Here is a 21,947-nt window from a genome sequence, read left to right on the forward strand (position 1 = left end):
TGAATTGTGAATCAAAGCTGCTTCTTACTTTCATAAAAGAGACATTATAAACTGAACACATAAGGATCATTTTGTCTTTATTAATAGTTTAATGCATATGAGAAAGCTGTTTGACATTTTTTACACCTCCAACTGTTTTCTTCATGCATTGCTGAGCAGGCTGAACAAGAACTCAGTAGATATACAACTAAAGGATTTCAGGATATAGTGGTACTTAACTCATTATATTAAAACGTCCAGCTGTCTATTCCCTTAAAGTTATCTGGTTATAGTTAAAAAACACTGGTAATAATGAAATTAAAATCAGATACGATATTTAGATCGAGGTAAACTATCCCATTCTGCTTCCTTCAACAATTTGTAGTCTTTTTTGTTGAATATTTCTGCTTCTTATTAGAAAGGAGTTTATTTTGTTGTCTAGCAGTACACATCCAAAGTGCCTCAAGAATTTTCTCTTAGCAGCTCTCCGTCAAACGCAGATTGCCTTGTGATCAGCCACTTTTTTTTTTTTTATTTCACCACCTTCACAAAGCAGATTGTAAAAGTGTGATGTGATTAATTTTCCAGGTTGAACTCACACTAGGAAGGCTTTAAGAACAAAACAGCACAATAACCCGTCACTGTAGCAGCTAGACTTTACTGTTGATCCACCTTTGTCTTGTTGTCTCCACTGCAGTCCAGCTTCTGGCTTCATGGCAATGTATTTCCCTCCTCTTACTGCCCCCTTTTTTCTCAACTTTGAACACCTTTCTGTCCCATCTGGACAATAAAAACCTGAAACATGAAAAAAAAATTTAAAAAAAGAAAAAAAAACAAACCCATGCAGATACAGAACGGGGAGGTGCGGCTGGAGTGCTTCACAGGAATTAATCCATGAAGAGAGTGGTACTGTTGAGCAAAATACATGCTGTCAGTGATGTCAGGGTTTGTTCATCCTCATGCTCATCCTATTCTACTGAGAAACTAAATGGTGAGGTTCTTGTCTCACCATCTCCTGAGCAATGCACAGCCCACCTGACTTTCAAGTGAGGGATGCCATGAGTCTCTGTAAGGCAGCAGAAAGCAGCTGATGCCTGCAGCTGGATGCAGGAAGGCTCCTCTTCCATCTCAATTAAATGTCAAATGCCAAGGTATAAACTTCCTTGGAAGGATGTTCCCTTCGTATTGCTCAGCAGTGGATCTAGAGTTTTGTGCCACGCAAACTCCATTTTTTAGGGAAGGGCACATGCGCCTGTGTAAGCTGGCTCACACAGGTTTGGTGCTGAAATTTTGCCCAAAGACGGATATCTACATATGTTGTAGGCTGCACAATGACTGTAGAAAGAGCAAGAAATCAGTATTTCAGAGGTACCATCACCTGTACTCACGATGTGCCCAGCTTTCTTCCCCAGCTTCCGAAGACTAATGGTTCCTTCTAAATGGTGTCTATACTACTGTCAAAGTTCTTGTCTTGATGCTTTATACTCTTGATCAAGAATAGGAAAGATATTTTTCACCATTTTCTGAGGCTGAATAGCACTTTCTGATCTGCAAGACAGGCAGACCCAAGACTAGTAGTAGTGTGCAATAAGCCCACCAGTGACCCTGTGAGAGCCCTCCTTCTGAAAGAATAGCTGTCACACTAAAAAGACGTGAGAAAATCCTTGCTCACATTTGGATTCCTAGAGACTCTTGGGGACCTTATTTACTCACGTGGCAGTCTTACAAAATACTAATCAAAAACACATAAAAAACCTACTTTGCATTTCCTTGAAATTGTTATTCTATTCAGCAAAGAATCATCCTGTGTCTTATAACTTATACAATTACTGTTCTTGATTAACAAGAAAAAGTGATGAGTTGGCCTTTCCAGGAGCCATAAGAAGAGTCAGCCAAGCAGAAAATATAAGTGAAAGGAAAACAATTAAAAGTTGTTTTAGTTGTTACATTGGAGTAGATTGTTATATTTACATATTTTTTCTATGCTGTATGAACATCTCCTTGACATGCACAGTGCTACTTTTCCAATGACATTACATGGATATAAGAAGTCAGATTTTTATATTAGTCACATTAGCTTGGGATTAGTAAGCAACATGCAGGTGGCAGTTTTTCAGAGATTTCGTTTAATAATTGTGAAATAGACAAATAAGGTACATAATTATTTCAACAGCTACAGCTATAATGCTTACAATCCAAAAGCAGTGATATGAACCAGGTAGGACTAGCCATAATACTGAAGGGGAGGAGGATGTATAACTGAGGCAGTATGCATAAAGTGCATGAAACAGAAAGCTGCAAGTATTTAAAAATGCACAAAACAGATGTACAAAAAATAAAATGCATTCTGCGAGTGCTATTATGCTGTGGTCATGTCTTAAAGTGCTTAATGTTGTAGAGGGTTGCAAATACTGATGCCTGGGTATAATAGAATTTAAAGAATCAGACAAGATCTTCCTATTTAAATTTTTAATAATCATGAGGAGGTGGTAATATGTTGAAAAATCATCTACACATCAGCATCTGTTCATATAATTATGGGCACCTGCTCATAATGAAAAGCTAGCTAATTACTGGGGGAGAAATCCAGCAAAACCATTCAGCAGAATTTTCAACTGAAGAAGTGACAGTTTTCAAGTTAGGTCTGAAGATCTGAATTCTGTAGTGATTTCTTCTGTGTCTATCTCTGGGCTCCCCACCACCAGAAAGAAATGGGCATACTGCAGATTCCAGTGAAGAACCACAAAAAGATGATGAAGAAACTGTAGCATCTCTTTTACAAGGACAAGTCTCCTACAAGGACAGGCTGAGAAAGCTGGGACTCTTTCAGCTTCAGAAAAAGAAGGCTTGTGAGGGCGTCACCAGTGTGCACAAATGTCTGAAGGGAGCTGGTGAAGAAGATGAAGACAGGCCTGGTGAATGGACAAGAGGCAATAAGCACAAACTGAAACACACAGAAGGCTCCATTGAGGTGGAAGGAAGGCACTACTGTAAAGGCGACTGTGCAGGAGCACAGGATGCCCAAAAATGCTGTAGAGTATCCATTCTTGAGGATATTAAGAAGCTGTCTGGACGTGGTCTTGGGCAACTTGCTGTAGGTGGCTCTGCTTGAGGATTGGACAAGATGACCTCCAGACTCCTTCAGCCGCCACCATGCTGTTCTGTGATTCTCATGACAATTTTCCAGACTTTCTCCTGTGTCACCTCATCTGGTTCTGATGTTCAAGAGAGTTACTGTGATACCTGGCTGCCAGGTGCCTCTGCTCAGAGCAGCCACAGGACAGAAGTAAGAGCCATTGCTCAGCCCATCTATGAGACGTGCTTATCTTCTCTTGTTCTTCCCACTTGCAAAACCTTTAGGCAAGTAGCCTCGGTTTGCCAGTGCCTTAGGGCTGATGTCCATGCCCAATGGTCACTGTCCTGGTCTATGCTACAGCTGCAGTAATGGCCCTTGTGACTCCCTTCTTGGAAACGACAAGAGCAGGAATGGCCTGAACCAAATGTCTGATTTTATATGAAATAGCTGCTGTGGCTTGGATGACTGCTGAGAAGGTATTTCCCCATCCCTGCTGTGCTTAATCTAATTTTGCTCAGAACAGAGAGATTAACCTCCACTAAGCTTTTAGCATTTTTAGGACTGTGGGTCAAAGCTACTCCTATCCATCACAGATACTTCAGTTTCAGACTAATTTTTTCAACAAGGTTACCAATCCCACCTAACTGACTAAAGGAAGACAGAAGATGCATTTTATTATTATTATTGTTTATTATTTTAGCAAAGCTTTCAATACTGTTTCTCATACTACTCTTCCAGACAAAATGCCCAGCACACAGCTAGACAAGTACATGATGCAGTGGGTGAACAATTGGCTGACAGGTCAGGCTCATGAGGTTACAACAGGCTGGCAGCCAGTCACTAGTGAGGTTCCCCAAGGCTCAGTTTTAGGGACAGTTCTCCTTAATATGTGGATACAAAAGGAAAGACAAAAAAAGCTGAGAGTAATCCTTCAGCCATGAATCTTCCCAGTATCTATGAGCTGGTGGTTTATGTATTCTTTCCTATAATGCTTACAAAAGCTTTACATGTTTGTGTTTAACACAAGTAATAAGATACACCACCTTACTTCTCTAACTAATAATATTCAGCAGTGAGAACAAACATATTGCAAAAAATACCAACAAATCAACCATACAGGCAAACACTAATTTTCCAAAAAACACTGAGGGACCAAATTGTGAACTTTTTCCAAGAGAAGAACCCCTTGTTGTAGTCAGAGATCGGTGCAGAGAACTGAAAGGCGAGGTTTTGCACCTCGGCTAGAAAGTCTTTGTGGCAAGAAACTCTTCCTCCATCTCCTCCTCTACCTCCTCCTCCTCCATTTGCCATTTGGTGGCAAAGGGGTAATCTGCCTTGAGAATTAGTGAAGCTATTGTGGGTGTGAGCACAATTTCCATTGGTGCCTGTAGAAGACACAGCAGCATATGGCTAGCAAACATTTCCCCTGTAAAAGTGAAAGAAGAAGGTAAGCATGCATTTCACAGGCATTTCAGTTCGGCTTTCTCAAGGAGCAGCTCCCATCACTGTCTCAGTGCACTCCTCATGTTCTGGCTGGAGAGAAACTCAGGTATAAACGTTTTATTCTGTTGTTGTTGTTGTTCTCTGAATACTCTATTTTCCAGATTTCTTTTTCTTCCCCTCATCTTCTTTGTTGGTTTCTCTGGTTTGTATTCAAGAGTTTTTGCATCTCTACTCTTCCCAGGCAGGTACACTAAATAAAATTAACTCTGTACTGGCAATCAGAGTGCTTTTTTTAGTTAGTGAATTTAGAAGTCATTGAGCTAAACAATCCCATGTCTTCTGATTTATTTAACAGTTTCTCAAACCTTAGCACATGCAGAGCATGTGGAGACTAGCAAGACAAAAGGTTTTTAGAAGAATTATGCATACAGAGAAAAAGTATTTATTTATAGAAGTATTTGCTTATATAAGGCAAATGAGGATATACCTGCAATGTGACTTTCAAAAGGACCAATTAAACACACAGAGTTCTTTTTTTACTGTCAGACTTGTCCTTGCGAACAGAAAACAGACTTCTGTGCTCCTTGTATATCAGATATGTTTTCCAACCTAACATGTAGCAGCCATATTAAGTGTTGGGATATATTCTTTTCTTTTTTTTTTTTTCTTTTTTTTTTTTTCCTAGATATGCTTGTGTATCATTCATACGCTAGTCAGCAAGTCATCCACTCAGTTCTACCAGAAGACTGTATTCTTCCTCCAGTCAAAAGCAGCCACCACTTCTCTTTCTCTTGATTGCACACAGAGAAATGGAAATCAGATGGTAGTGAGAAATTCAAATTATTCCCCTACATCTATGAGAAGTTTTTATTTATTTTTGCTTAAAAATACCAATTAAAGAGGATTGCAAAGTCATATTAGAAAAGTAAACAGACTCATATAAAGTCCAACATAGAAATTTTAGTTCAGTCTACCTCAAGAATACGTTGCCAGCCACATCTCACAGCTTTGCTAAAGTAAAGTGCTACTCTGGGGACTCATTACACTGATGGATGAGAATCCCTCCCCCTTTAGCTCTCACCCACAGGGCTCTGCTTTCAGGGTTCCCAGAGCAGTTCTTTGCAAGGAACTGGGGGCTGGTGCACAGGCAGGAGCTCATGTACTAATGTAAATGCTTTTCACTAGAATCAGAGATGTCTGGCTGTGGGACTGTCTCATACTCAACTGCCATCCCTCTGTGTTGCTCGAATCTCCATTGGCACTGGATTACAGTTGGTGTGGCTTGGGAATTCAGCTATTTGTTCATCTCTCCATGAAACAAATGGAACCTCTGCATGTTAAAACCAGTCTGCAGGCTGACCCAGAGCCCTAATGTGGGTGCAGACTTCCCTGGATAGCAAGCAGCCACAGGGGGACAGCTGAGCTGCAGATAACGCCAGACCTGGGGTCCTGCAGTGTGGATGGAGGCACAAGTGACTTGGTCATGTTTTTAATGGCATACTGCTCAGAACAGTCCACAAATTCTTCTCCAGGCCTCTATCTCTTCCTTGCAGATACTGCCCTTCTGCAAAGAATAACCTTTGCACCAAACTGTGGAACCAGACCATACAAACGAAGCTATCATGTGTGACTCTTTTTCTTCCTCATCATTTTAATGCAGGACCAGCATTTAGTTATCTAAAGACACTGGGTTAGTGTGCCACCCCTGTGTTCTTCTGCCTCTTCTTACCATATAGACACTCTGAATTACATTTTGCTCTGCTAATTGAACATTTTAGTATCACATGCTTACATCAGCTTTATGTAAATGAAAAAGGCCTTAATGTGTTTGTTAATGAAAGAAGTTATACTGGTATATTAAAGAAGAGTTTATTTAACTTAGTTTAATTTAAAGGCCACTTAGCACACTGAGCATTAATGATCTACAGTAAATGTATTCCTTCAAAGGATTTCTCCATTATTGTGTGTTCTTAGACAAGAGTCTACATTGTATATATAGGATTTAGATAAATTGCTACACTGGGTAACACAGTGTGATAAATGGACATTAATTCATGCTAAATTATGATGAGATTCCTTCAGAGGAATTATTATATCCCTATGAATACAAAAGACACCCTCTGTATCTGAGGGTTTCCTGGGAAGCCAGACATTTCTCTGTGTTATAGCAAATTGCAGATGTACTCATTATAATAACATTAATCATGATGACTCCATTTGTCAGTTCCACTCTAATTAAGCATTGCTGCAGTAATGGACCATTATTTTAAAGTGTTATCAGGGACTGTTTACAATGAGTTTAATAGAGTTAGGAGGCAGAATTTAGCAGTCTTATATCAGGTGTGACTTCCCCAGTGCTGTGAGGTGACAGAGGTTTAATAGGGACATCACACAACAGGGGTGGCTGGGGTCATCCCTCTTAGACCGTCCCAGGTGTGTTACTAGTTGGGATGGAGTTAATTTTCTTCTGAGGAGCCTACACGGAGATACGCTCTAGTTTGCTGACCCAAGCAATGTTGATTACACACCAATGTTTAGCTGACAAAAGCTTACATGGCAGGAAGGGTTTCTTTGTTTCCCACTCTGACCTCCAGCCAGGAGGCTAGGGGTCGGCAAGAGACTGGGAGCAGACACAATCAGGACAGTTGATGCCAGCTGACCAAAGATATACCCCTTACCACTTGACATCAGGCTCAGCAGAGAAGTTTAGGGAAAGAAAGGGGCAGAAAGAAAGCCTCCTGAAGTCCTCTTTTCCAGAAAATGGCTGGACATCTGCCTGCTAATGGGGAGGAGTGATTTAATTCCTTGTGCTGCTTTGCGTGTGCATGCAGCTTCGATTCTTTTATTAAACTGTTGTTATCCTCAATCTATAAGTTTTTCTCACTTTCCTGCTGTTGTGATTTAACCCAGCAGGCAGCTAAGCACCACACAGCCATTCGCTCACTCCCCTGCAGTGGGATGAAGGAAAGAATCGGAAAAAAAAAAAAAAAAAAAAAAGTAAAAAAAAAAAAAAAAAAGTAAAAATCATGGGTAGAGATAAAGGCAGTGTAATAGGACAGAAAAGGAAGGGGAAAAATGATAAAAGAATATAAGAAAACAAAATTATGCACAATGCATTTGCTCACCACCCGCTGACCAATGCCCAAACAATCCCTAAGCAGCAGCAGCCCCCCCAGCCAACCCTACCCTGACATTAATTCTCCTGCATGATGCCCCCATGGTACAGAATACCCCTTCAGCCAGTCTGGGTCAGCTGTCCTGGGTCTGTCCCCTCCCAGCTCTTTCTGCTCCTCCAGCCTGCCCACTGGCAGGACAGAGCAAGAAGCTGGAAAGTCCTTAGCTTAGTGTAAGTACTGCTCTGCAACAATTAAAACTTCAGTGCGATATCAACACTATTCTCATCCTAAATCCAAAACACTGCGCTATAACAGCTACCAGGAAGAAAATTAACTGTCTCCCAGCTGAAACTGCATACTGATTCTCCCCCCATACTGCTGCAGGAAGAGTGGCTGGGCGGGGGCCTAAATGGTGGCCAGTGTCAATCCACGACAGGCACAGAATTTGGGGCTGTAGTCAGAGAGGAGGCTTACGCATGTAAATTCCAGTAGTGGTACCAGAATCCAACTGATCTGTACCAAAATACTGGTTCCCCTTCCTCCACCAGCTCTCAGCCCTGCTCTGTGGTGATTCGCAGAGCAGCTGCTTTCCTGCTTCTCTGTGTTGGCAAAATATTCTTTTGGCCACTCTCAGCTTTCTTGTGTCTTCCTCATACTAAGGTCCTGTTGACTCATGCAGGGCTATTTCCTGCTGCTTCACTTTCCAGGGCCTTGTTCCCTTGCTATGCTCTGACCCTGTGGGCCCTCTGCAAATGTCCAAGGAGAAACAGTCCTTGTCTTCCCTCAATCCCATTTCACGCAAGAGAGGGACTTGTCCTTTGTCTTTGGGATCCAAAACTACATGGTAGAGGGAAGGAATCTGGTGGGCTCTCAGTCTATGCATCAACATTGTCCTACAGTACATGATGGTGAGGTGATGCTGCAAAAGGAGGGCAGAGTCCAGGGTCCAGTCTAAAAATCCCGTGTGGCCCTCTGCACACAATGCGTCTATTTCTGTGGTTAGAAGTATTCTGCAAACAGCACAGATATGAAGTTTTTTTGATCTAAGAAAATAACGCTGAAAGGGAGCTTTCCTCTAAGTCCTTTTGCTAGGAGCTTGCCCTTTCAGAGCTGCTCTGGCAGTTTGGTTGCACCCCATTTTATGCAGCGTGATGCATAAATGTGTATATTTTAGAAGAAGATCTCTGTTGAAACCAATTCTACACATTCATTCAATGCTTCTCCAAAGTAACTTCTATTACTAGTTCATGCTTCCAGTTCTTAACTGAGTTTGACATTAATGCATCCTGCTGAATTTTACCTGTTTTGCTGCAGCTAAGCCAGTTTCTCTTGTGTATGCTGACAAGTACACACAAGCCTCTGCAGTGCTGGCTACACTTTCAATGCCTTGCACTCAGTCGGAAATGAAGGCATGGGATCCCATTTCTGGTGTGCTCACAGTCCAGCACAGCCTTTGGAGGGGTGATGAGTGAGAATCATCATCAGGCAGAGAGAGGTCAGTCTAACTGGATGGTGGCTGAAGCATTCTTTTCAATCCACCATGCAGCTATGGTTGGTAACCCCACCTCTTTGGTGGGAACACACTGCCCAGAAGGAAGCTTCGTAACAGCTCAAAGATAGTGCATATACATGTACAGATAAAGAATTTACTTTTCTCCACAGGCCATTTCAAGTCCTTGTCTTTTTGCTGAGTGACTGAGAATGAAAATAGGTCATGACACCCTGAGACAGAACCTACAAGTTCTCACCAGCTATATCTGACATTATTTCCAGATGTTCCAGCTCATAACCATCATGGTCCACTGCAGGGATCCTGGCAAAGGTCTGTCACTTTGATCTCTTTGGACCAGCCCTTGTGTACCCGCCAACTCCACTCCTGATTTGCCGGCTGGACTGCATATTGCCCTTGTCTGCAAAATCTATTACAATACAGAGACATTCCATTGCTTAAACAAGGCTCTTCATTTCCTATTCATGAAAAGTTTAGATGACAATTCCAGGGCATCTTAAACAATAGCCATTTGTACAGAGGCTTGAGCTAAAACTGCATTTGCATCCTTGAAGGGCATTCTCATTGAACAAAGCGGTATGGGGCCTCACACCTGGAGAGACAGGATGATCCTGTGCCTCTCACTGTAATTTTGTCAAATCTAATCCCACTGTTCTCCTGCCAGCAGGCTGAAGTGGTATTTCACATCCGTACGTGGGAGGGCTTCATGAGGAATGGGCACCGCATGTGTACTGCAGGACAGTTTGCTCCTCTTTTAACCTAGCAAGACTGAAAGAGAGCAAAAATATAAAAAGCCTGAAAAACAAAGTGAGTAACAGCAATCCCTGCAACCAACATCTCTCTGTAGGGAATGGACAATAACAAGGCACTTCTTGCTGTCACTATCTGACTATTCTGCAAACTCTCTTTGCTGCTGCACTGTGACCCTCCCTGAAGGCTGCCTGGGCATTGGCTCTCACCTCTCTCTTGGAGGGGAAGGTGGTTGCGTTCATCCACCTCTCTGCTCTCTTTCTGTAATGCTGGTAGTGGCACTACCGGTCTTAAACATACCCTGCCGCAGGGAATCCATTTAGGGAGATCTTTCAGCACAAGATCAGTCCTGGGGTCTGGAAGGGGTCTGATGGCTGGAAGGTAAGTGGTGAGGTTTGATGCAGCAGGTGGTTTTCTTCCTGGGAGGCCACCAGCAGCAGATGTTGCTCACAAGAGTATCCCAGGTCTCAGACAGGAAAACAGGCATTTTCTGCCCCCTTCTGAAACTCTGGGTCACCTTTGCTGGGGGCACCTGTGTCTCGATGGGGGGTGGATGATGGTAAATGCCATCCTGTAGCAGTGATGCAGGCATTGACACTGGGAGCTGAGACAATTGCTTGCACAGGACTCTTGCTGTAAAGGGTTGTTCTCAAATGCCATGCTCTCCACAGAGCTACAAGGTAAGCCATGCGTGTAGAACAGCTGGTGACTGACAGGAAGAGAGGGGCATGAGGTGTGAAGGTGGACTCACAGAGTCAAACAGGATGTGTGATATGGCTGAATAAGCACTGCTGCATGAACCTGAAAATTCCAGAAAACAGATTTTTGAGCACTTCTCAAGTCAGATGCATGACACTGTATTCTCAAGTGCAAGAAAACCAGCTCCACTTTGAAATGCTAGTGCGTGAAAGCAGTCCTTTGCCCTCAGGTGAATTGCTAATCACCACTGGAAAGGGCCCTGAGGGCAGAGAGGGCAGTCACAGCCCTTCTGAGCTGTGAAAATAATGGTGTGAGCAGGCAGACATGATTTGCTCTGGAGTTCAAGACCAGTTTGGACTGTTTCTGGATGGACTTGATGCTCTAGGCTGATGAAGCAGAGAATCCAGTTGCATCCCAAAAGCAGAGGCTGCTGAGGGCTTAGTAAATACTGGTTCCAAGCTATGGGTTGATTAAATTCTGCCCCTCTCTGACATCTGCAATTAGACTGTCAATTTCTTTTATTTATCTACAGTTTTTTTGCTGAATTGTGGTAAGTTCTGTGAGTTTTGTTTCTTAAATATGACTAATACTGAAATGTATGCTACTGTGACATAGATACAGAACAGCATTGCATCTATTGTTATGATGAGCTGAGCTGACCCTGGAGAACAGCTAGATACAATTGAACCTGGCCAGGGACATCGACGGCAAAAAGAAGGGCTTCTATAAAGACATCAATAATAAAAGGAAGGTGAGAGAAAATGTGGGCATTCTCTGAAAAGAAATGGGAGACCTGGTTACCCAGGATATGGAAACAGCTGGGGTACTCGATGACTTTTTTGTCTCAGTCTTCACCAACAAGAACTCCAGACACATATCCCAAGTAGTAGAATGCAAAAGCAGGGACTGGGAGAATTAAGAAACACCCACTATAGGAGGAGATCAGGATGAAGGCCATCTACGGAACCTGGAGGCACACAAGTCCATGGAACCTTATGATATGCATCTGCAGTTCCTGTACTGGCAGATGAAGTTGCTAAGCCACGTCCTTCATGGTTGAGAAGTTGTGGCAGTTGGGTGAGGATCCACTGACTGGAAGAGGGGAACATAACCCCTATTTTTTAAAAGTTTTTTTGTTTTGGTTTGGTTTGGTTTTTTCTTCAAAAAGGGGGAAAAAAAGAAGAACCTGGAACCTACAGGCCAGTCAGTGTCAAATTTGTGCCCAGCAAGATCATGGTGCAGATCCCCCTAGAAACTGTGCTAGGGCACATGGAGAATAAGGAGATGATGGATGACAGCCAGCATGGCTTCAATAGGGGTAAACTGCGCCTGCCAAATTTGATGGGCTACTAAAAAGGGGTTAGAGCATTGGTGGAGAGGGAAAGAGCGAAGTAATTGACATCAATTACCTGGACTTGTGCGAAGCATTTGAGACTGCCTGCATGATAACTTTGTCTCTAACTTGGAGAGACATGGATTTGACAGGTGCACCACTTGTTGGATGAGGAATTGGCCAGATGGTCATACTCAAAGAGTTGTGGTCAATAGCCAGATGCACAGGTAGAGAACAGTGAGTCTTGGTGTTCATCAGGAGGCTGTATTGGGACTGATACTATTTAACATCTTTGTCAATGATTTGGGCAGTGGGATTGAGTATACCCTCAGCAACTTTGCAGTCAACACCAAGCTGTGTGGTGCTGTTAACATGCTGGAGGGAAAGGATGCCATACAGAAGGACCTGGGCAGGCCTGAGAGGTGGGCCTGTGTGAACCTCATGAAGTTCAACAAGGACAAATGTAAGGTCCTGCATCTGGGCTGGGGCAATCCCAAGCACAAATACAGGCTGGGCAGAGAATGGATTGAGAGCAGCTCTGTGGAGAAGGACTTGGGAGTGTTGATGGATTTAACACTGAACATAAACTTGCAGCCCAGAAAGCTGACCATATCCTAGGGCGCATCAAAAGCAGTGCAGCCAGCAGGTTAAGGAAGGTGAATCTCCTTCTCTGCTCTGCTCTTGTGAGACCCAACTTGGAGCCCTGCATTCAGCTTTTATGGTAGGATCCCCAGCATAAGAAAGACATGGACCTGTTAGGGTGGGTCCAGAGGAGGCCACAAGGATGATCAGAGGGCTGGTGTACCTATCCTATGAAAAATGTCAGAGATGTCATTGTTCATCCTGGAGAGAAGACTCTGGGAAGATGTTATAGCAGCTTAATGGGGGCCTACAGGGAATATGGGGTAAGATGATTTCTCAGGGAGTATAGTGATAGGACAAGAGGTAAAAGCTCTAAACTGGTCAGCCTGAAAAAGTTGGAAGTTAATGGGGTTACAACAGGCTGGCAGCTGGTCACTAGTGGGATTCCCCAGGGCTCAGTTTTAGGGCCAGTTCTTCTTAACATATTTCTAAATGATCTGGACATAGGAGTTAAATGCATACTGAGTATGTTTGCTAAAGATACTAAATTAGGAGAAGCTGTTGATTCCTTTGAACGTGGAGAGGCCTTGCAGAGAGATCTGGACACATTAGAGGTCTGGGCAATCACCAACTGCATGAAGTTTAACAAGAGCAAGTGCCGGATTCTGCATGTAGGATAGAGCAAGCTTGGATATAGGTACTGGTTGGGGGACAAGGGGCTGCAGAGTAGTCCCTTGGAAAGGGATTTGGGGGTTCTGGTTGATGGCAAATTGAACACCAGTCAACAGCGTGTGCTTGGCAGCCAAAGGGGCTGTCAGCATCCTTGTGTGCCTCAGGCACAGCACTGCTAGCTGACCAAGGGAATGGATTGTCCTGCTCAGCTCTGCATTAGTGTGGTCTCACCCCTAGTACTTTGTGCAGTTTTGGGTGCTACAATACAAGAAAGACATAAAACAAAGAGTGTTCAAACAAGGGCTACAAAGGTGGTGAGGGGTCTGGAGGGCAAGACATATGAGGAGCAGCTGAGGTCCCTGGGTTTGTTCAGCCCCAAGCAGAGCAGGCCGAGGGGAGGTCTCGTGGTGGCCTGCAGCTCCCTCATGAGGGGAGTGGAGGGGCAGGGTCAGGACCCGAGGGAACAGCATGGAGCTGGGACAGGGCAGGATCAGGCTGGGTGGTAGGAAAGGGTAGTCAGGCACTGGAACAGACTCTCCCAAGGAAGTGGTCACGGCACCAAGTTTACCAGACTTTAAGAAGTATTTGGACAATGCTCTCAGGTGAATGTTTTGAGTTTTGGATGGTCCTATGTGGAGCTAGGGTTTGGACTCGAGGATCATTGTGGGTCCTTTCCAATGCAAGATATTCTATGATTCCATGATTCCTAAAGAGTGTAGATTTAGATTAGCCATTAGGGAGAAATTATTTACTCAGAGGACGTTGAGGCACCAGCAAAGGCTACCCAGAGGAGCTGTGGATGCCCCATCCCTGGAAATGCTCAAGGCCAGGCTGGATAGGGCATTGAGAAACCTGATTTAGTGGGAAGTGTCCCTGCCCATAGCAGGGGGGGTGGGAGTGGAATTAAATGCACTTTAAAGTTGCTTCCAACTCAAACCATTCTCTGATTCTGTTATCCAGTCACACCTTGAGCAAGAAATATTTTGGAAAACCTCCTTCCCCAACATTTTAATGAAGACCACAATGTCATACAGCATGTGGTATTCCTTTATTCACTTGGCATCAGCAGTCCTGGCTGGTCCCCTGACAGCCACCTGGCCCTGCATGATGGGTATCTTTTCAACAAAGACACACAAAAAAAACCAAAAACATTCCAAATATAACAACATTGTATTATTTGCAAGAGACCCAGAATGCAAGGTGAAAACAAGAGTAAAAGTAGACTTTTGGAACTTAAAAAAATTACTTTTATTTTAGGAACCAATAAAATTATGGTAGATATTTACAAATAATTATCTCACATAAAGGTTACATAAATCAAATGTCCACAAGTAACAGTCACTCTCATGAAAAGACACACAGATATTGAACTACGCCAATCTTATTGCATGTTTCGTCAACTAATCTAAAAATAAAAAGTGTTGCAGTCAACCATTTAACTTAGAATAAAATCACAAATTTCAGTTTTGACAAGAAAAAGAATTGAGAAAAAAAAGGATCAAAAAAAATTCAAAAGGCCCATCCCCTATGAACCACACCTTAGCACCCCCACTCCCCAACCCACCTCCCATTTTGCTCCCCAAAATAAAATGCAAAACAAAAACCCCAAAATAATGTTCAACATCTTTGGCAAATTGGCACTGCTGTAATTACATTCAAATATTATAACACACAAAAGCAACACACAGCACTAAGGAAAAAACACCAAAATTTCAAGTCTGTTCTTTTCCTACTAGAAAAAAAGAATACAAAACATACACATTTTAAGAAGCAATTTTTCATCTGTTTTGCAACAGATGTTATCCCCTACTTTCAAAGGCAATTCAACAGTTATTTTTATGAGTTTTCTTGAAAGTTTGTTGTTTTTTTTTTTTTTTCTGCTTGTATGTATTTTTCAAGGAAAGGAGGCTTTTTTTCTCTCCCTCTCTTTTTTCCCTTCTCTTATAAGAATTAAGCTTCAATGCAGGCATTGCAGACTTTGGTGGATACAATAGATATGTATTTCTTTGTTGCTAGAAGTTCCTAATAGAAAGTAGTTTGTTTCCAAGAAGTAAAAAGAAAGAAAGAAAGAACAAAAAGAAAAAGAAAAAGAAAAAAGAAAAAAGAAAAAAAAAAAAAAGTCTGTTCTTTTTTCTTTTCTTTTCTTTTCTTTTTTTTTTTTTTATTTTTGGAAATAAATCCCATTTGCAATGAAATGAGTTTCTGTAATTTCAGAATGTACAAAGGCCACTAGAAAGTGAAAAACCAGGACAGTTTTTTTGCAATACAAGGCTGAATGAAGCAAAAGAAAGATCTAAATGCCCACTGGTCATTTTCTGTCTCACTTTACAAGGCAGAGTAGGAAACTCTGGACACACAAGTTTAATAGCGTGGTCACAAGTTGAGTGGAAAGGCTACCAGCAGGCTTCAGGTCTGTCCCATAACAATTCCCCACAGACTGGGAGATTCAAGCATGCCTACAAATGCACACAGGTGTGCACATAAATCTCTACACACAGGCATGCACACTCACTACAGTGCTGAGATTGCATCATGCAAAGCAGTCTGGCTCTTACTCTGAAGCTTTTAAATTAAGTTTGTCCTTTCTCAGGACTAGTAAGCAGAGATCACAGCTACAGCTGACAACTAAGTCACCTGCAATGCTGAAATGAGCAATGCTGGCACCAAGCACCTGTATACGGTGCTTTCCACTCAGTATTTGCTCACCAAGTCTTATTAGCTCCACCAGAAAAGCAATACTAACCAGGTTCTAATCCTTTTGAATGTTTCCAATTTCTCATGCTGCTGTAACATGTCTGGAATAAGAGTGAGTTTCTGTCTGAGGGGCACAGCAGTGCAGAGCAGGTCCCTAGCCAAAGTCTTGAGCCTTTTGCTGCTGCTTTGCTCTCTGCCTTCAGTGCAGAGTGATCTTAGGCTGTGACTTGGGATGTGTGCTCAGGGCCCATGTCAGTGCAAGCAGCCCAGCCTGGCACTGCCTGCCTGTGGGCAGCCCCACACAGGGCTGTCACTTTTCACAAGACTGCAGGGTACAGCACCCAGGAGCTGCTGGCCCCCTAGAGGTCTCAGTGAATCCAGAAGGAAAAGCAGGTTTTCCCAGCATTTGCTGGGACAGAGTCACAAGGGGGTTGGCTTAACACTGTGCTCCTGCCATGGACCATGACCTCAGGTGTCCTAGTGACACACATGGGCACGCACCATGCAGGAAAGATTACAATACCAGTGAGGACACTTAACTGAAGCTGTGCAGCTGCTCCAGCTGCCAGCCACACACTGGTCTATGTGCCATAATGCTTTGGAGCTATTGATATTTGTGCTTGGCAATAAGCAACATTATAACATGGCTTCCATTCTTCTTCATGCTCAAGGACTTGTAGAAGAGAGAAATTAAAGAAAATGAAAAAAGGAATGTAATCCCATCAGTCAAGAAGGGGTATGGCAGAACACTTGTGCACAGCTAGTGGTTGCCAGTACCCCGTGAAGTGAGTGAACCCATCGTCTCTCTGCTCTCCACAACACACAGCCATTGTACCCTGCATCAGCGAGAGAATTCAGCCGCAGAAGGACAGTGGAAGGATCACAAATGCCCCATCAGTTTTCTGTTCAACTTCACTTTTCTTCCAAAAAACACTTTTCAGTTAGTCTCCTTCCTCTCTTTTTTCTTTTTCTTCTCCTGGTGCTGCTTCTTACTTTGCTATCTTCTTCACAAAGGCTTACAACACCTGGGCTCTGCTTCTGGAGCCTGCAGTCCCAGCACAAATCAAAGCTTTACTTTGACATCTCTGCATCTCTGAATAAACTTACTCTCTGGCCTTCTGATTTAATAGATATCAAAGTCTTCAGTCTAAGGATCTGGTCCTGAGACATGCTTAGCTCTGCAGTCGGTGGGAGCCATCTTACAATAATGCCTCTCTAGCTGAAACTTTGCACATCGATGCTAAGCTAATTCAATGCCCACAACATTTTGTGTTTTCCTTATGGTCACACTCTTATAGTATTTGATTAAAAGTTTCCTCAGCAAGTCAGTTCATGTAACACTAGCTCATGGACTCTGTTGATTTAGTTTTACATCAGCATTTTCTCTCTCTCCATCTCTCAGACTTTATTTCTAGACCTGTCTGTATGGGAAATGTACTTGATAAATTTATTGCTGGAGCACACACTACTGAAAAAAAATCTCAATCTAGCTGCATTAAACAACTCAGTGGTGAAACTGCCTAAAGACGCTTTATGAGGCTGATCTCTGCAAGAGGCTGGTACTGATACATGGTGCTACAGGGCATTCTGCCTGAGTGAAACATAAACAGGGCCTAACATGCCCATAGCCCCAGTGCTTTTGGATGGGTGTCAATGACCCCCAAAACTGTTCTGGAAAGCCTGAAACAGCCTCAGCAGATTAATATCAGCATTCACCGTGTTTTCTTCCCTTTTTGCAACACCAAATGCTCACTTGCTTACAGGTTCCACTTCACTCAGCAGCCTCCACTGCAGCCAGCACATTAAAAAAAGAGCCTATGCACTGAGAGTTTTGTAACAGTCTCTTCAGCCAGTCTTTTTACAGAGCATACGTCTGCTAGAGATGACATACATCCCCAGCAGTGCTTGGGTCATTTGTGCTGCAAACAGCACAGGTGCACACACCTCTGCCTTGGGTTTGAGCGTTGTTGATCTGCTCCCCATTGACCCAAGCTGAGCCCCGTGAAGCAGTGCTACATCACAGGAAGGTCTAGCAGTCTGTGGCGCTGAATGAAACCCAAACATCCCTGGGGGACTGGTAGGGTGAGTGAGGGGAGGCAGTGCACCAGTGAGACGGGCAGCATTCCTCCAGTCTTGCCAGGGTCACAAAGGAAAAGAGCTGCAGAAGGCAACTTTCCGTCATCCTCGGAAGACCATTTTCTGCTAGTCATGAGTGACATTCTCCAAGGAATAAGATTTCCAATGATGAAGACTATGGACAGAAAGTCAAGACCTCCTGAAGAAAGGAGTTTGTAAATATCAGGCATAATATTCCCAGAAACAGAAAATACTGACAAGAAGTGTCTTTTCTAGAAGTACAGTATGCATACTTATTGGGCTAAATCCTATTTGTCTTTCTTGCAGAGAAACAATCCTAGCAGACAGAGGTGGGCCACATTTGCCAGGGAGCCTCAGCAGTGTTTTGGGAAGGTGGGCCAGACACAGATCTCAGCTGTGTGTGTGCAAGGGAGGGTGTAGTTTCACCTCTGCAGCTGCAACCAGGGGCACACAGGCAGGGAGGGGACATGTACATGGCCTGTGAACCTGCACCGTGTGTGCCCTTCACCCCCATGCTGGCTCGCTGGATAGAGCCCACCAGCATGCACTGCAGAATGATTCTGGACAAGGGCCAATCCTTAGGGGATCTTGATGAAAGCATTAAGGCAAACCAGGTCTGAGCCTAAGCATCTAGGTCATTTCATCCACGGGCATGCATATATCCTTAGGATGAAATATACCTACTGTGCCTCTTGTAAGTCCCTACCCTAACTAAAAGAGTCTCTGTCCTGAGCATAGTAACACCTGCTGAAGTCTCATGTTTAGTCTTCTGAATGTTAAAATGAGTTTAAGTCATACAAGCCATGCCACTAGTGAGAAGAAAAAAAAAAAATGCTCTTCCCTCACGTGAAAGACATAAACAGTAGCTTTAAGACTAGCTTAATCACTGACCAGGTGGTGTCTGTAGCTCTTATATCTCATCCCCACCTCTGTTCTGGAACCATAACCCACACCTTCATGTCATGCTGTCAAATGTTCACTTCTTTTCTCTTCAGCTATTGTCAGATAGCCTTTTCACTTCCCAAGATTACAGGAAAGGCAGGTGCATTCAGTATGTGCCCCTGCACACAATGTGCACACCTCAGTCAAGAACAAGTGTGAAGACTCCCACACAAGCACTATCCAAGAACAGAAACTCCCTTTGCAGCTTTACCACCAGGGTGCAAAACAGTCACACAGCATGTCATGATGGCTTAGAAAGGGTGACACAAAGCAAATCTTCAGAAGGTTTCTATATAGATGATTTGCCCATGCTTTTATTTTTCTTGAAGATGTGTGTGTATGTGTGTGTGTGTGTGTGTATCAGCTATTAACTGTTGAAAAATAAAAAGGAGGTTTTTTTGTATGGGAAAGTTTTTCACATGCTCACAGAACTTAATTCTGGATTAGATGGAAACATTTAAGCCAATGGGACCAATGGGACCATTCATGGCTTTTGAGGATCTGAACACATCTCACCTGGAAACTTGAAAGTGGTGGCTGCATTTTTGTAGCATGAGAACACATAAAACATGCCACCAAAACTGGGAGAGCACACAGAGATTCTTTCTGAATGGATCAGTGGCCATTAAGGTCAAGATACCAGACGTGCAGCAGAAGAGATGAGGTGCAGCGTAGGGGGGAGGAAGTAAGGAAAGGGAGAAATATTAACTCAGTAGTTGCCATTTCAAAGAAATACTTGTAAAACTAGAAGCAAATGTTTTTACTTGATTGTATATGGGACTGTATTTCAGGTTCAACACCAACAACCCCTTTTAAACTTTGGGAAACACACAGGCACACACCAGCAAGATCCCTTCGCAGTGCCTGTGCGGATCCGTGTAAATAAGCATGGCTGCCTCTGGGAGCTTCACACTGCCAGAGGCTACAGTCAAATCTTCATCTCAGCAGGGCCAGGGAGTTTTCCCACTGCTTTCAGAAGGGGCTGGGCACATACGTTCTACCAATACATGACTAAAGTTAGCTGCACCTGGGACTGGTGCAGGGGGACAGTGCAGGAAGAAATCAGCATTTTTCTCAGTTCCCTGGGAACAGCAGTGATCGGAGTTGTTGCTTACCAGATCAACTGTAAGCTGCTTTCTTCATTAGCCCCAGGAAACAGTGAACATTGAACAAAATGTCACCATTTGTGCTCCCACTTTGAGCAGGAGGGGGAGAAACACAGAATTAACAGGGCAAAATTCTCCATGACACCAGTCTGGACTGCAGTGGCTTGAATTTGAAATTGCTCTCCTCCATGTTATTAGAATGACTTGAGAGATGCCTTCACTCAAATGTACAGACCCCCCAAAATGAGTGCCCCCCTCACCAGTTAGCTTCAGGGCGCACATGTGGCTACCCTTGTGCACAATATACCCTGTTACGCATGTACATTTCACAAAAATTATTTTACCCCTTCCTCTCAAAGTGTTCATAATTGGATTTTAGCATACAACCTATTGAGATGTACAAAAGGTGTCAACTATGATTCCTTCTTGGATGCTGTTTAACTTGAAACCAGATAATTTGTTTCAGTGCTCGTTATGATGACAAATGATTTAAATGAATTTTAAGCAATAAACTGTCACAAAATTGCCCATGTCTTTCTGTTGCCCATGGGTTTGATACCAGCATACAGCATGATCATACACCACTGTCAGAAAGGATGCTGTACACAGAAGTAATATCAGCCTGAAATACAGCCACAATGAGTGTTAACCTGGTTCAAAGTTGCTTAAAGCTTACTGAATTCTTTGAATCAGTGCACCAGTTTCAAAACACATTTTCAGATGTATTTTGAGTTCATATTTGTACAATGTTGCTGCTTATGCTAAGTCACTCATAGTAATACAAACAAGCAAATATTTACAGTGCTGCTTGTGTAAAATTGAGCAGACTGATCTTTCTTTGCAACAAAAATTAAAAATAAAATAAAATAAAATAAAAATTGCGTTGAGTCTCACAGCCTGTTTCAGTGTGCAGTAAGAGGAAGCCACCCCAAGCAAGGAGGCTCAAGCCTCTTCCTTATCCCCAGATACAGCCGTGGCACCCACAGGCAATTAAAGCAGTAGCCAGCCGGCTGCAAAAGACATGAAACTACTGCATTTTTATGACCACATAAAGTGTCAGGAGAACCATATCCTCCTGTTTCTTCATTTTGTTTGAGACCCAGATAACACCTCCAGAATTAAGAAAACAACAATATTAAGTTCACCAAGTCTAAAGAGTAAAATTTCAATTAGCTTGTTCCTACTAGATACTTTCTCCTTCCCTTGCAGGGTGACTTGCATGGTTGTGGCAAGGTGACTCAATGCAGTTGTCCCAGGCAGTATATTTTTGTAAGTGTTTGGGCTCCGGGCTCCAGGGTCAGTGGCGGTCATAGGCAGCAGCCGCTGCAGGTGGGGCGGCTCCACGGGCTGCAGCGCTGTAGTAGTATGGAGAGCCTGGAAGAGAAGAGACCACTGTGAAGAAGACAAACGTGGAATGGTGCCAGCTTGCACCGTGCCAGCACAGACAGCAGATAGCTCTCCAGCTTGAGTTCAGACTCAGAGGAGTAAAGGCCAGGTGATTAAAATAAAATTCACAGTCACAAATTCTGCATGAGAATATTGCTGGAGCTGCTTTGCATTTCTGCTGGCAAGCAGAACCAGATATCTGGTTCCCTTACTCCACCTAAAACATTAATTTCATTTACATTGCAAAAAGTGGATTACTTGTTAGAGTAAAAGGTTGAACTGTTCCAGCTACTAAAACATTACAGGACTCTGACTTCTCTGGTGGTGTTGTTTGGGTTTTTTTGTGTGTGTGTGTTTATTTTTCTGTCCTTTTAGAAGAATGCAGAGTTTGAACCCAAAGTATTCAACATATTTTACTGGACTCAAAAATATTTTCCCTGTTTCTCAAGATACTTCTTTCAAGGAATAAACCCCTGGCTTTTGCTTAGCTCTGGCAATGATGTTGAAGATACAGAAAGAACAGTGAAATTTGTGCTACTGGATCTGCTTCTGTGATGGCCAC

General features: G+C 43.1%; 1 protein-coding gene across 3 annotated transcripts in view; it reads right to left on the bottom strand.

Moving 5' to 3' along the window:
• Positions 1–14,964: 14,964 nt before the first annotated feature.
• Positions 14,965–21,947, bottom strand: part of PAX5 (paired box 5) — a 144,693-nt gene continuing 137,710 nt past the window's right edge. For all 3 annotated transcript variants that reach the window (XM_084504272.1, XM_084504270.1, XM_084504271.1), the window contains one exon: positions 14,965–21,373. In XM_084504272.1, coding sequence (XP_084360398.1) covers positions 21,297–21,373 — 77 coding nt within the window. In that variant the 3' untranslated portion in view covers positions 14,965–21,296. The remainder of the gene's footprint in view (positions 21,374–21,947) is intronic.

The sequence above is a fragment of the Aythya ferina genome (assembly GCF_964211825.1).
Source record: "Aythya ferina genome assembly, chromosome: Z".
Classification (NCBI taxonomy): domain Eukaryota; kingdom Metazoa; phylum Chordata; class Aves; order Anseriformes; family Anatidae; genus Aythya; species Aythya ferina.